At 40.3% G+C, this 16,339-nt stretch overlaps 1 protein-coding gene across 1 annotated transcript; it reads right to left on the minus strand.

Annotated features, from left to right (window-relative positions):
• Positions 1–6,699: 6,699 nt before the first annotated feature.
• On the minus strand, positions 6,700–13,526 carry LOC109901502 (thyrotropin-releasing hormone receptor). Its single transcript, XM_020497501.2, has 2 exons — positions 12,641–13,526; positions 6,700–9,222 (listed from the first exon to the last, which is right to left on the minus strand). The coding sequence occupies exons 1-2, from the start codon at positions 13,421–13,423 to the stop codon at positions 8,785–8,787; spliced, it is 1,221 nt and encodes a 406-aa protein (XP_020353090.1). The 5' UTR covers positions 13,424–13,526; the 3' UTR covers positions 6,700–8,784.
• Positions 13,527–16,339: the final 2,813 nt, after the last annotated feature.

Below are 16,339 nucleotides of genomic sequence, written 5' to 3' on the forward strand. Positions count from 1 at the left end.
GGCTCAGTCTAAATGTACTAAATTCAATAAATAAAAGATCTCTCCTGTTCATAAAGTGCTTATAGTGGCAGCACTCAAGCTTGATTTAATGCTGTCAAATGGAGCTGTCTAGAGCTCTTATTGTTTATGCCAGAGCGGCAGGTAGCCTGGTGGTTAGGAGTGTTTGGTCCAGTAACCAAGAGGTTTCTGGTTTGAATCCCTGAGCCAGCTACGTGAAACATCTGTCCATGTACCCTTGAGCAAGGCACTTAACCCTCCTTTAAGTTGCTCTGGATAAGAGCATCCGCTAAAGGACAACGTTTTTTATATTCAATTAAGGTAGATTTTTTTATAAGAAGCTATTACTATTGCGTTTTTGAGTATCACAGTTGAGTTTTCAATAACAGCCATGAGTTGCCCAGCGATGCAGAACTCCAAAACAGGCTAAATGCCTTTAGGCTTGCTTCTAGGAATATAATACTGTGCCTTGCATGGAAGCCCATGTTTTTCCGGATGACTGTCTGATCTCGCTCTGTGTGGCGGATGTGAGCAAAACGTTTAAACAGGTTCAAGGGGAATTTCACCCAGGAGAATCTGTGTTTGTTTTCATCATGTCTGAGGCATTTCAAGGACACTGAGATGTGTTTCACACATAATTGCCCAGGAGGAAGGCAGGTCAGGGATTCGCGCGCTGAATGATACACCCTATGGCAGCTTCCGTTTTATTGATGTGTGGTGGAATCTATCAAATGAATGTAGTTCTGCTTTGCGGCATTTCGCAAAGGCTCTGTCATACTGATTGCACTATACGTTTTTGTGGGTGTAGATATGGTTGTCCTTTTTCGATAGAGCGGTTGGATGTCTTTCAGCGATGTTCCTAACGGTGGAGTCATTGCTAAATATACAAGCACACAAATGTTATCAAGTCTCTGGGAGACTAGCTACATGGTGATGTTCAAGCATACATGTTTCAACCAGAATATTGCGAAGAGGATTCCCAAAAATGCGTTGGATTTAGCTAACATTCGAAGTTCAGCTACAGCCGAAGTACCAAGAGGGCAGACAAATATATTATTTTTATTTTATTATTTGAGATAGTTCAGCTTTAATATCGCAGAAAGATTGTGGCTTCTATCAATGTAATCATCTGCATCCTTTCCAATCCCCCATGTAATATTTCTTTAAAATCTATTTTCCTACTTATTTTCCCCTAACCTTACCACCCCTCCCCTAATTGGAGTAAACTAATGGACAACCACATTTAGGCTTCTACTTCCAGCTTATATATATGGAGAGAGAGTGCATTTGGAAAGTATTCAGACCCCTTGACTCGTTTCACATTTTGTTACAGCCTTATTTTTAAATGGTTTATTTTCCTCATCAATCTACACACAATACGCCATAAAGACAAAGCAATATATAAAAAAATAATAAAAAAAAAAATATATATATATATATATATATATATATATATATATATATACAGTTGAAGTTGGAAGTTTACATACACCTTAGCCAAATACATTTAAACTCAGTTTTTCACAGTTCCTGACATTTAATCCTAGTAAAAATTCCCTGTCTTAGGTCAGTTAGGATCACCACTTTATTTTAAGAATGTCAAATGTCAGAAGAATAGTAGAGAGAATGATTTATTTCAGCTTTTATTTCTTTCATAACACTCCCAGTGGGTCAGAATGTCACGACCATCGTTGGAAGCGTGATCTGGGTTCCACATCTTATTTATTGAAGTAAGTGAACCGCACAACAAAACAATAAAGAAACAATGAAACGTGACTACGTGGTGCACATGTACAAAACAAAAAATAATATCCCACAAACACTGTTGTTTCATGATCGTCGTAAGGTTCGGAACAAGGCGCAGCGTGGTATGCGTACATTCTCTTTATTAAAAGAATGAATACCGAACAAACTAACAAAATAACAAACGAAACGTGAAGCTATACAATATAGTGCTGACAGGCAACTACACATAGTCAAGATCCCACACCAGAAAGTGGGGGAAAAAAGGCCTGCCTAAATATGAACCTCAATCAGAGACAACGATAAACAGCTGTCTCTGATTGGGAACCATATCAGGCCAACATAGATATACAAAAACCCCTAGACCTGCAAAACTCTAGACATACAAAAACCCTAGACATACAAAAACTAGAGTACCCACCCTGACCTAACCAAAATATATAGAAAACAGAGATATCTAAAGTCAGGGCGTGACAAGGTGGGAAAAATGCTACCTAAATATGATCCCCAATTAGAGACAACGATACCAGCTGCCTCGAATTGGGAATCATACAAATCCCCAACATATATATTTTTTGACTAGAAGCCCACATAGAAATATAAAACTAGACTACCCCCTAGTCACGCCCTGACCTACTCCACCATAGAGAAACGAGGGCTCTCTATGGTCAGGATGTGACACAGAAGTTTACATACACTCAATTCATATTTGGTAGCATTGCCTTAAAATTGTTTAACTTGGGTCAAACGTTTCAGGTAGCCTTCCACAAGCATCCCACAATAAGATAGGGGAATTTTGGCCCATTCCTCCTGACAGAGCTGGTGTAACTGAGTCTGGTTTGTAGGCCTCCATGCTCGCACACGCTTTTTCAGTTCTGCCCAAAAATCTTCTATAGGATTGAGGTCAGGGCTTTGTGATGGCCACTCCAATAACTTGACTTTTTTGTTCTTAAGCCATTTTGCCACAACTTTGGAAGTATGCTTGGCGTCAGTGTCCATTTGGAAGACCCATTTGCGACCAAGCTTTAACTTCCTGACTACTGTCTTGAGATGTTGCTTCAATACATCCACATAATTTTCCTTCCTCATGCAGACATCTATTTTGGGAAGTGCACCAGTCCCTCCTGCAGCAAACACCCCCACAACATGAAGCTGCCACCCCCGTGCTTAACGGTTGGGATGGTGATCTTTGGCTTGCAAGCCTCCCCCTTTTTCCTCCAAACATAACAATGGTCATTATGGCCAAACAGTTGTATTTTTGTTTCATCAGACCAGAGGACATTTTTCCAAAAAGTATGATCTTTGTCCCCATGTGCAGTTGCAAACCTTAGTCTGGATTTCTTATGGCTGTTATGGAGCAGTGGCTTCTTCATTGCTGAGCGGCCCTTCAGGTTATGTCAATATAGGACTTGTTTTTACTGTGGATATAGATACCTTTGTATCTATATGAGTGTGACGGTAGGCCTTGAAATGCATCCACAGGTACACCTCCAACTGACTCAAATTATGTCAATTAGCCTAACAGAAGCTTCTAAATCCATCATTTTCTGGATTTTTCCAAGCTGTTTAAAGGCACAGTCAACATAGTGTATGTAAACTTCTGACCAACTGGAATTGTGGAATAATCTGTCTATAAACAACTGTTGGAAAAATGACTTATGTCATGCACAAAATAGATGTCCTAACCGACTTGCCAAAACTATAGTTTGTTAACAAGAAATTTGTGGAGTGGTTGGAAAATGAGTTTTAATGACTCCAACTTAAGTGTATGTAAACTTCTGACTTCAACTACCGTTCAAAAGTGGCTACCACAGCATCCTGCAGCGATACGCCATCCCATCTGGTTTGCGCTTAGTGGGACTATAATTCGTTTTTCAACAAAACAATGACCCAACATCTCTCCAGGCTGTATAAGGGCTATTTGACCAAGAAGGAGAGTGATGGAGTGTTGCATCAGATGACCTGACCTCCACAATCACCCGACCTCAACCCAATTCAGATGGTTTGGGATGAGTTGGACCGTGGAGTTAAGGAAATGCAGCCAACAAGACCTCCTGACTGTTGGAAAAGCAACATTAATTTTGATTTGTTCTTTTGTTACTACATATAAATGATTCCATATGTGTTATTTCATCATGTTGATGTCTTTACTATTATTCTACAATGTAGAAAATAGTACAAATAAAGAAAAACCCTTGAAGGAGTAGGTGTGTCCTGTAGTACTGTATATTGCTTTATTTGGATACACAAACTCCTTACCAATGGGAATGTCCTTGGGACCAGTTTATGGTGCGGCAGGGTAGCCTAGTGGTTAGAGCGTTGGACTAGTAACCGGAAGTTCACCCCCGAGCTGACAAGGTACAAATCTGTCGTTCTGCCCCTGAACAGGCAGTTAACCCACTGTTCCTAGGCCGTCATTGAAAATAAGAATTTGTTCTTAACTGACTTGCCTAGATAAATAAAGGTAAAATAAAAACATTTAAAAAATGTTGTTAACAGGCTATACACACATTCATTCCCAAACAGCTTTGAGGCACGTCTGACTGTGTTAATCCTTACAACCTACCCCAGGTTTGGAGAAGTCTGTGTGTGTGTGTGTGTGTGTGTGTGTGTGTGTGCGTGCGTGCGTGTAAGTATGCGTGTGTGTGCGCGCGCGTGTGTATTAGTTTGTGCGTTTTAGAGAGAGAAAAATAAAGAGTGAGAGAGACAAAAAGAAATAGAGTGATTGAACGATATTGTGGTGGCTATTATATTTATCTGTATTCTGTTCGCCTTCCTTTCACCTCAACCTTCATTCATTCTTGTCTTTCTCATCTAGTTACTACTGAGCAGGCTGCTTTTATAGCTTCTATAAAGAACAACGCAGTTTTAATTAGTATGAGCAACATTATATTGTTGATTAACAAGCAATTTTGAAAATAAAATACAATTTGGAAGATTGTGTTAATTTGTTTATTTAGTCAAAAAGGTTTATTAATTTAATCTTAGGCCTTCTCATCATAAATCCTACAATAGCCAACTGTTACACCCTGATCTGTTTCACCTGTCTTTGTGATTGTCTCCACCCACCTCCAGGTTTTCCCCATTAGTCTCCGTTGTATTTATCCCTGTGTTTCCTTTCTCTCTTTTACAGTTTGTCTTGTTTTGCCAAGTCAACCAGCGTTTCTCCTAACTCCTATTTTTCCCAGTCTCTGTTTTTCCCTAGCCCTCCTGGTTTTGATCCTTGTCTGTCCTGACGCCGAATCCACCTGCCTGACCACTCTGCCTGTTCTGACCTCGAGCCTGCCTATCCCCTTGTACTGTTTGGACTTGGACTTGTTCACTGAACCCCTGCCTGCCCTGACCTCGAGCTTGCCTATAGCCTGGTACTGTTTGGACTCTGACCTGGTTTATGAACTCTCGCCTGTCCCCAACCTGCCTTTTGCCTACCCCTTTTGTTATAATAAATATCGGAGCTCAACCAGCTGCCTCCTGTGTCTGCATTTGAGTCTTGCCTTGTGCCCTTATACCACCTGTTTGCAAAAGGCATTGTTGTGCAAATCTGTAGAAATAATATAATTTCATTGAGAAAATTGTAATTCAGGTATTTTGCAGGTTATTTACAGAGCTGTTGATCAGAGGGTGACAGGTGTGTATGTGAGTGACCTTGGACTCAGAGGAGAATATAATGTGGAATCTGGATGCCCAAACTCCTTACCAATGGGAATGTCCTTCGGACCAGTTTATGTTGTTAACAGACTATGCACACATTCATTCTCTAACAACTTTGAGACACGTCTGATTGTGTTAATCCTTACAACCTTACAACCTACCCTTACAACCTACCCCAACCTTACAACCTACCCCAATTTTAGAGAAGTCTTTGTGTGTGTGTGTGTGTGTGTGTGCGCGCACGTGTGTATGAGTGCGTGCGTTTGAGAGAGAGAAAAAAAAAGAGTGAGAGAGACAAAAAGAAATAGAGTGATTGAACGATATTGTGGTGGCTATTATATTTATCTGTATTCTGTTCGCCTTCCTTTCACCTCAACCTTCATTCATTCTTGTCTTTCTCATCTAGTTACTACTGAGCAGGCTGCTTTTATAGCTTATATAAAGAACAAAGCAGTTTTAAGTTAGTAGACAAAGCATTTGCCAGAATTTTTATGCAAATTTGCTACCATAACAATCCTTTTTACAGTAATAAAAAAATGTATGTGTGTCTGGTAAACCTCATATCTACTTGAGCTAGGCTATTTACTTTAAAATACCACCACATTTTTTATTTTTTTTATTTTTTTAACCTTTATTTAACCAGGCAAGTCAGTTAAGAACACATTCTTATTTTCAATGACGGCCTGGGAACAGGGAATAGTCCCTATTGACAGGTCTAGTGGGACTATCTAAAAATGGAGTGCTTTGCTCACAAGGGGCCAGATTATTCCAGGTCCTCCGAATAGTGCTCAATGTTAAAAGATTGATGTGGTCAATATAATCATCCCATTTAATATCTCAATTTACGATTTATGAAGAACATTTTGATGATTTGCTATGTAGTTGTCGTCACAATTCACCTTTATTTAATATCGTGTGTGTGGAGAACACATTTGAGCACTGCATAAAACATGGGTGCCCTTTTCAAATAAACTGATGCTTTCAATGCTGCTTTCCACACCATTATCCCATGTATTATTCCAAATGAATGTGCTGTGATAAGAACAGATGGAAACTGCCATATTGTTGGCTGCCATACAGTATGTGTTCAAATTCATGATATTTACTTGAGCAGTCATCTTTATAAAATCACTATGTGAGTATGTTAATAGTGTTTTGATGAAGTTGGAAAAGTAATCATGTGTTTTGATTGCATCCTAATGGAATAGATGAAAATACAGTGAAGATGTGTCCAAATATACTGAGAATAATAATAATGACACGTGAAGTTCGGGATTCTGAGAGTAATTATCAATATTTGACAGAGTACATGATCAATGATCATTTTATTATAGACAAATGACAATACAAAATACAAAACACAAACCATCCAAACAACAAGGGTAGTTTTTACAATGCAGAGAACTGCCAGCAAAGGGAGACCAGGATACACAACATTGCTGACTGAAGAATAACTGTATACTGCACATAGATGTCTGTCTTTTTTAAATCACACCACAACATCATTTGTTTTACACTGTCCATGCTGCAAACTCGCTACCAGGCACCACTCCCTCTAATGGTGGAAACTGTGCAACGGAGATAGTAGATGAAAGTGCAAGAGGGACAGATCATTATTTCACGTACCTTCTTTGAAACCTACTGTAGTTGTAGTGTTACCAAAGAAGAAGAGCGTAGCTCCACATTGATCGCTCCATAGTAAAATACTGTATATTGATGGGAACAAACAATAAAACTGAACAAAACAAACTACGTTATTACAAAATAGTTCTACTGGCAGACACAATGTAAATGGTACAAAGGTATGAATTGAAAACAGGTCTGAAACGTACATCGAAAATGTACATTGTACATCAATTTCACACGGCAACGCACAATCAATTGCAAGCATTTTTACAGTATCCTAAAAAGGGACAGAGAGGGCGTTTCATCAGTATAAAATAAACAACAACAAACGTTCTATTTTTTTCCTTATTTGAATTCGAAATTAAATCAATTCTCGTTCCTTTTATGCTTTTTCTTTCTGTTTTTTTGACACTGTGCCCGTGCTTTATGGCTGTACCATGACTCACCAGCCTCCCTCAAATCTACAAAGTAGAACACTTTGGCATTGATGAATCCTCTAATCTCCCCTTTGCTCTGCGGGTTGTGGTTGGGGGGATCCATTATGGGGAAATGCTACCATTAGTCTCTGCTGTTGAGAATGTCAACATAATGTTTAGTCTGGTCATGTCAGGCCCCTGACCTAGAGACAACCATCAACCACCCAGGTGTCTGAGTCATCAAAGATCTTTCTCGCTATGGACTCTGGACCTTCCAACACTTGTTGATTGAATCCACACCACAGTAGTCCATTACAGGTACAGCAGGATGTTTAACCATGCTGCATTTTTGACACTAGCCCCTGAGGAATGTTTCATATCGGGTGAACCTTTTAGCCAATAAGGTTACTATAAAGTCAAATGGTATCAAACGGATGACAGATCTGGCGTGTCATTGCTTTGTTATCAGTCCTTTTCATCATCTGTAACCTTTAAATAAACTTCATCCCACCTCATCTCTATTTCCCTGACAGGCAGGTTTCAATTTAAAGCAATGTGTGATATTTACACCCCTTGAGCAGAGATGGTTTTGATACTCTGCCTCCTTTCAATTCTGCCTTTGAAATGTGGTCAGTGATCACATTCTCTCTGTGCTGTTTTAAAACATGGAAGGTAGCAGGGTGGTTTTAACAACAGCCCAGACAGTTTGATTCCTCCTGTAGAGTGAGCTTATCTTTAAAACACACACACGAACACACACACACACACACACACACACACACACACACACACACACACACACACACACACACACACACACACACACACACACACACACACACACACACACACACACACACACACACACACTGAGTTCCTGGCCTTATACCTCTCCAGATAAAAAGAGGGATAACATCTTTCCCTTGTTATATTTCCCTTGTAGGAAAACACTTTACAGAGATGGCAACTGTTGCTCAGTATGTGAAAGCAGTATGATTATTACCTTGCAAAGTAAATGTGTGTGTCACACAAGGTTTAGGACGGATTTAGACCATTCCTATAATTGGGTGCTTTGTGCTAAGATGGCTACAGAGAGATGGGGAGAATATATTTTCACCATGCTAGATAAAGAAATGAAGTAGTACTTCCTCTATTAACAACAAATGTTTTGGCATTTAATGTTTGCCGTTGTACTGCTCAAATATTAAATAAATTCCTCGACCGAAAATGAGTTATAGAATAGAATTGGAAGTATGCTGCTGGAGACCATTTTTAATTCACAAACTAGAGCTTAAGGATAAGAAGATCCTTTCAGGTAATCATTGTTGCCTGAATGGAGTTCTTTTTTCTGTCAGGCAGTGCAAAGGGCAACCCTGCCTGACAGAGAGGTGTCCTCGAATGATATCCTCTTGGTGCTGGGCAGGAACTGGTCACTGGGTGTGGGTGTGGCCAGCTCATCCATCTCGGTAGTGAAGTGGTCAGGGCTCTCTCCATTGGTTGTGTCCTTGATGGCGCTGTAGGTCAGGGCCAAGCTGTAAGACGCCGGCTTCTCCAATCGCTGCGGACCGCAGTGACACAACTTCTTGAAGGAGGTGCGAAACTTCTGAGACATGGCGTTGTAGATGACAGGGTTGACGGCGCTGTTCAGGTAGATGCAGATGCGGCAGAAGAGTAGGAACCAGAGGTCCAGGTAAGGCTTGTCCAGGAAGGAGTTTACCACCACCAGCGTCCGGTAGGGCATCCAGAGGAGGGCAAAGAGCACCACCACCACAGCTAACATCTTAGTCACCTGACAACAACACATGGAAGAAAATCAAGATCCATTTTCATCAAAGGACATGGGAAAGAATAGAATTCAGCTTGACTCCTGTTAAAAAATGTGTGAAAATGTATGTTCCTGCTATGCAAAGAAAAGTGGTTGAAATGTCAACCACAGACTGAAGAGACTGACAAAACAGCATCTGTAAGACTAAACCAACAGAGCCTAGAGAGCAGTTTAATTTCAAATATTATTATGATGTGATTATGTTTATATTAAACTCTATCATCCTTATTTATGTTGTGAGGTCTCACGACAGTGATGTGTCTCTTATTGGATAGGGCCAGGGAGCAACTATCATCATTGCTAAGGGAAGATTCCTGATCACTATCCTTATTCAATTTTGACCTTTTGAGTTAATTCAATCAAGCCCTGGTAAGTGGTATGGATTGCACTGGTTTCCATTCCTCGCTAGGCCAGTTAGAGATGTGTGTGTTATGTCAGAGCCTTATCCTGACTTGTTTTGCTAAATGACCTAGCAGTGAGCACAGATCCATCATCTGTCTTTTTTGTCTATTCCACTGAGACAAAAAGAGCCCAAGGCTGGCTTGGTCAATGTTTCAGACAAGGCTGAGGGCGTGCAACCAAGGTAACCTAATTAATTACACATTTTAAAAAACGAAGTTGTCTTGATTGTGTAGGTCTTTACATCCCAGAATTAATGCTTGGTGGAAGGACATTTTGCAGCCATTACAGCTGTGAATAATTTTGTATAATATTCTACCAAATTTGCACAACTCTTCAGGCAACATACATGTATATCTGATGTTTTTGTCAAAATTGTTTAAGTTCAGTATATTTGGTTGGGAGTCATTGATTGACAGCAATATTGAAAGCTGGTTTCAGATTTTCAAGCAAATTTAATTCAGGACTGAGACTTGACCACTCAGGAACACTTAACAATTCTTGGAAAGTCATTCTGGTGTGTCTTTAGCATTAAAATGTGTGTAATTGTCCCACTGAAAAATAGAAGACTGAGGTGGTTTTCCTCTAACTTTTTACCTGGGCTTTGCTACTTTAATTTTTAACAGGGGTGAAAGTACTATAGATTTACTTTCTTACAGGTAGAATTACATATAGAATCCCTATTAATTTAATAGGATCTCTGTGGACCTAATAGTAAAAATGTGTCGTATTAACTTTTCAAATGTATTACCTTTTAATGAAGTCTATTGAGTCTATTGACGCACCCGTGTGCATCAATCTAAGTAACATATCTTTTTTTAAATCCCATCAAAATCTGTCAATTTAAACTAGAGATATCTCAATCCACCGCACCCCCCAATGTCGGCATTCCACATCAGATGAAAACATCATGACTGGTTATGCTAATGCCACATTAACCTCTAAAAGTCTAAGACATTGGGGGGGGGGATTATTTTATTACTTAAATAACTTCAAAGGGCTCTTGTAAACCTGGCTACCTATGCGTGTTACATGCTGACCAAACCGGGCACATGCGTGCGTCCGTGTGCGCCATCGTGCGCACGTTCATTTTGTCCCCCCACACCAGAAGTGATCAGGACACACAGGTTGAAATATCAAAACATACTCTAAACCAAGTATATTAATTTGGGGACAGGTCGAAAAGCATTAAACATTTATGGCAATTTAGCTAGCTAGCTTGCTGTTGCTAGCTCATTTGTCCTGGGAAATAAACATTGGGTTGTTATTTTACCTGAAATGCACAAGGTCCTCTACTCCGACAATTAATTCACAGATAAAACGGTAAACATAATTTTTTTCTCGTCATATCTCCTTCTTACATGTCTTTTTCTTCTTTCGACTTTATATGGCGGTTGGCAACCAACTTTAAGGTGCATTACTACAACCGCCTGGAGTGTGGACGTCAGTTCATTTTTCAATCACCCACGTGGGTATATGCTCCTAAAAACCAATGAGGAGATTTGCGACGCGGGACTTGCAAAGCGTTGAGCGTCACAAATAGAACTAACTTCTATTTCAGTGCCTGGCCACGCAGACGCTGGCTGTCGCACGCGAGCAGTGTGGGTGCAATGATTGAATAACATGTACTGTATGTGTACATTTATTTTGCAACGCTCGTGCACGCAACGCGAGCAGTGTGGTCAGCATGTTGGTCCACTCTGAAATAATTCCCATATCCATACAGTGCACTGTGCAGCGGCCATTTGATGAATGGAAAGAGACATCTGTTACAAACATTCTGTGATTGTCATTCATTAGGCCTACACTTGTAACCTGAATTGATGAGTTCACTGTCCACTCAGCATCTCGTTCTCTGCCACTCATCTCTGGCTTCACAAAATGTCACTGTTATTGTCGAACCACATCACATTTTGGAGCGTATTCTACCAGTTTTCTAGTCCATTCACTAATTTCAATGAGGGTGGCATGTGTTAATGATAAATAATGAGCCTACAGCCTACATGTTTCTTGGCATCTTCGTTTTAAATATTGTGTTGGCTCATGTTCAACCGGTATGGTGTACACATACCCCAGTATTTATTTTGCCGGTACTCCACCTCCAGTCCCTAATGGTGACAAGCATTCCTATAACACGATGCTGGCACCACAATACTTGAAAATCCACTCCTTATGGTGGAGCTCTCCCTTTCTTCAGATAAACTCACACCCCTCCCATTCGCAAGCTCAGTCTCAGGTGCTGTGTATGCTCTATATGTGTTACAAACTACATTATTCAGTGGCGTGTGCTGTCAGCATAGTGGTGAGGCTTTATGAGTCTATATTAACGTGGTTCGTTGCATGTTGACTCGCTCGTGCTGCACACTGTAACCTACTTACAATGATTACCCACTGGTTGAATCAATGTTGTTTCCACATCGTTTCAATGAAATGACGTTGAACTAACGTGGAATAGACGTGGAATAGACGTTGAATTGACGTCTGTGCCCAGTGGGCAAATGTTCCCTTCTCTAGGGTGTTACCGTACACTCTTAGAAAAAAACGTCTTATCTGTAACCTAAAAGGAGTTTTCGGCTGTCCCCGTAAAATAACCCTTTGAAGGACCCTTTTTGGTTGGAGGTAGAACCCTTTCCACACAGGGTTCTACATGGAACCCAAAAGGGTTCTACCTGGGTTCTCCTATGGGGACAGCAGAAGAACCCTTTTGGAAGCTATTTTACTAGGAGTGTACAGTATATGCTGGGATTGAACACCCCAACTTCAAGACATATCATACCAGTGCAATTATGAAACTGTTGAATTCACAATCTAATTATACTGGAGTTTTTGTTGTATCATTAATTTTATTCCCCTCACTTTATTCACGAGGCACACACACACACACACACACACACACACACACACACACACACACTGTAGTTATTACGCTGTAGGTACACCGTTATAAGATAACAAACTTTAAAACAGTAGAGTTGCAACTTACCTGCCTGCGAGAGCGGATGGTTGTGCTACAGGATGAATTGTTGGTGCTCGTCATCCTATTTCCTTGGCATGATTCTTTTTTCCACTTTGTGTTTTCCTTGGGGTCAGCCGGCAATGGGTTGAGGAAAAGAATTCTAGCGATAAATCCATACAGAACCGTGGCTAGCATGAGGGGCACCACGTAGAACATGGCAAAGTCCGTGAAGTAGATAAATGGCAGGTAAAGATTTCTTGACACTTTGTATTCGCATGAGGCCACGGTAATATTGTCGTAAATCAACTCGTTCATGTCAGACAGATAAAACCACATGGCGCAGTAGAGCGAGGTAAAAGCCCAAACGACCACTATGATTTTCTTTGCTCTTGACAGAGTGCACATAAACTGCGCTTTTATGGGGTGGCAGATGGCTATGTACCGCTCAATAGTGAAAGCGGTGATAGAGCACGAAGACGCGTTGATGCCCAAGTACTGGAAATAAGTGATGCTAAGGCACCCGACGTATCCGTACACCCAGCCTCCTCCATACAAACTCTGTGTAATATTCGGCAGTCCCGCCGCCGTCAGAACCATCAGGTCGGCCACCGCCAAACTCACCAGGTAACAGTTGGTGGGTGTCCGCATGTGTTTGGTTGTAAGAACAACTAGAATCACCATAACATTTCCAACTATTCCTATCCCACAGATGAGAATCACAAAAAATATGCTGACCACTTTGTATTCCATGCTATAATCAGTCCATGGACCAAGCGTCTGGTTATCTGGAATTGAAGTAACATTCTCCATGGTTTAGTTCTGTCCAGTTCACTTGGAGGAGTAATTCATTTCAGACACAGGCTTTACATTTAAAATAGCCTCAAGAGAGCTCCCTTTAAAAATCTATTAGTTCCAAAACCAAGTCATTATTCAATAAAGTATTTTGTATTACTTATCCAACATAAAAGCAAACTAATTCCATGAGGTTATGAAAGAGATATATATATATATCATACAAAATCGAGCGAGCAAAACATATTCGATGAATACGAAGACCAGGTTTGGATTTTAGTGCCGTTTACCCATGTAATTAGTCCTCTTTATGCACGAAGTTAGGCAAACTGCCAGTAAAAGCAAAGAGGTAAAGTAAAGAGGTGTGACACGGCACGCGCAACTCCAGTCTGAGAAGACTGCCTTGTCATTACGCACAGAGCTCCAAAGAGCGTCTTGACTGTGACTTTACTCTCTACCAGCTGTTCTGATAGTGTGGTTGTAGCCAACAGAGAAGCCATGTAGGCATGCATGATAGAGCAGGGACTTCAAATGTAACAATGGACTTAAAAAATGTACAGTGTAAAAAATGTACTCTTTGGAAAAGCCTAAAACAATAAATGAGTTAGGGTTTCTCAATTTTCGAAAACTACATTTGTGTCAAACCAAATATATAAACCAAATATATGATTCAATGCCAACTGTTATATTTGATTATTACTAAACCTATATTTCAAGTTACAAATCTGTAAAATCCTACTCAAATTGGACTTTTCAGATGTATTGGCTATCTAAATGTCTTGCTTGGACATCATAGCATCACATCACACATGTTCAGTGTCTTTCTCTTCCTTGCAGTGACCTCCCAGCTAGCACATAACATTCGGAGAACTATATATTTCATAGGGCTTAGTGAGAGCGTGGTTGTCCTATGGCTATTTTGCGAAACACCTTCCCTCATCTTTCTGGGAACGGTGCAGGATAGTTGCTTGGCTTAGGAACATTAACAGCACGTTTAAGGAACTTGACCCAAAAACATGTATATTGGTATTTTATTACTTTAAACAGAATTTTTCAGAAAAGTTCAAACATGGTTACATTTAATAAACATTTTGGAAATGTTCTAGGAAATTTTTCCAACTGGTTTGATATTGGCAATGTTCTCAAATAGTTCAGAAACAACGTTCTTCGGTGGGAATTTCAGTGCTTCAACATAAATGCTTCCTGCACATTCTCGTGTACAGCCAAGACTTGGGGATTAGTTACAGGGGAGATGAATGAGCCAATTGGAAGCTGGGGGTGATTAGGTAGCTATGATCGTATGAAGGCCAGATTGTGAATTTAGCCAGGACACTGGGGTTAACACCCCTAGTCTTATGATAAGTACCATGGGATCATTAGTGATCACAGAGAGTCAGGACACCTGTTTAATGTCCCATCCGAAAGACAGCACCATACATAGGGCAATGTCCCCAAACACTGCCCTGGGGCATTGGGATTTAATTTTAGACCAGAGGAAAGCATTTTGCCTACTGGCCCTCCATCACCACTTCCAGCAGCAGATGGTCTCACATCCAGGACCAACCCTGATTAGGTTCAGAGGCAAGCCAGCCAGCACTGAACATACTTTTGCCCTCTGGTTAAACCTAAAAAAGAACAAACTAATTAAAATCACATCAAATTGATCAGAAATACAGTGTAGACATTGTTAACGTTGAAAAAAGAGTACTGTAGCTGGAAATGGCATATTTTTTATGGAATATCTATATAGGCGTGCAGATGCCCATTATCAGCAACCATCACTCCTGTGTTCCAATGGCACGTTGTGTTAGCTAATCCAAGTTTATCATTTTAAAAGGCTAATTGATCATTAGAAAACCCTTTTGAAATTATGTTAGCACAGCTGAAAACTGTTGTGCTGATTAAAGAAGCAATAAAGCTGGTCTTCTTTAGACTAGTTGAGTATGTGGAGCATCAGCATTTGTGGGTTCGATTACAGGCTCAAAATGGCCAGAAACAAAGACCTTTCTTCTGAAACTCGTCAGTCTATTCTTGTTCTGAGAAATTAAAGCTATTCCATGTGAGAAATTGCCAAGAAACTGAAGATCTCGTACAACGCTGTGTGCTACTCCCGTCACAGAACAGCGCAAACGGTTTCTAACCAGAATAGAAAGAAGAGTGGGAGGCCCCGGTGTACTACTGAGCAAGAGGACACACACATTAGAGTGTCTAGCTTGAGAAACAGACGCCTCACAAGTCCTCAACTGGCAGCTTCATTAAATAGTATGTGCAAAACACCAGTCTCAACGTCAACAGTGAAGAGGCGACTCCAGGATGCTGGCCCTTTGATGTTAATTTAATGGACAAAAAATGTTGCTTTTCTTTAAAAAACAAGTACATTTCTAAGTGACCCCAAACCTTTGAACGGTAGTGTATATAAAACCCATTGTTTCATGTTTTATCAAGTAGATATTTCACTTTGGAATAACCTGTCCACATTTTAAATTGGGTTACAAGCAATTAAATCGATTTCCTCTTAATCAAGATATTAAGTTGGTTCCATTGCATGAATAAATGACTCCAATCACTTTCTGTCATGCCTTGGTCGTAGTATATTATGTTTGTCTTCATTTATTTGGTCAGGCCAGGTTGTAACATGGGTTTTTGTGGTGCGTTTTTGTCTTAGGGTTTTGTGGGGTGTCTAGCATAGTCTATGGCTGCCTGAGGCGGTTCTCAATCAGAGTCAGGTGATTCTCGTTGTCTCTGAATGGGAACCATATTTAGGTAGCCTGGGTTTCACTGTGTGTTTGTGGGTGATTGTTCCTGTCTCTGTGTTAGTTTTCACAAGATAGGCTGTATAGGTTTTCGCGTTACGTTTGTTGTTTTGTATTGTTCGTTTGTTCATCTTTATTAAAGAACATGAGTAACCACCACGCTGCATTTTGGTCCGCTCCT

Source organism: Oncorhynchus kisutch, linkage group LG13 (assembly GCF_002021735.2).
Source record: "Oncorhynchus kisutch isolate 150728-3 linkage group LG13, Okis_V2, whole genome shotgun sequence".
Taxonomy (NCBI): Eukaryota; Metazoa; Chordata; class Actinopteri; order Salmoniformes; family Salmonidae; genus Oncorhynchus; species Oncorhynchus kisutch.

Coding starts and splice junctions, on each gene's coding strand:
- LOC109901502 (XM_020497501.2), bottom strand. CDS start 13,423: ATGGAGAATGTTACTTCAATTCCAGATAACCAGACGCTTGGTCCATGG. Junction 9,223..12,640: donor CCATCCGCTCTCGCAGGCAG/GTAAGTTGCAAC, acceptor TGTTGTTGTCAG/GTGACTAAGATGTTAGCTGT.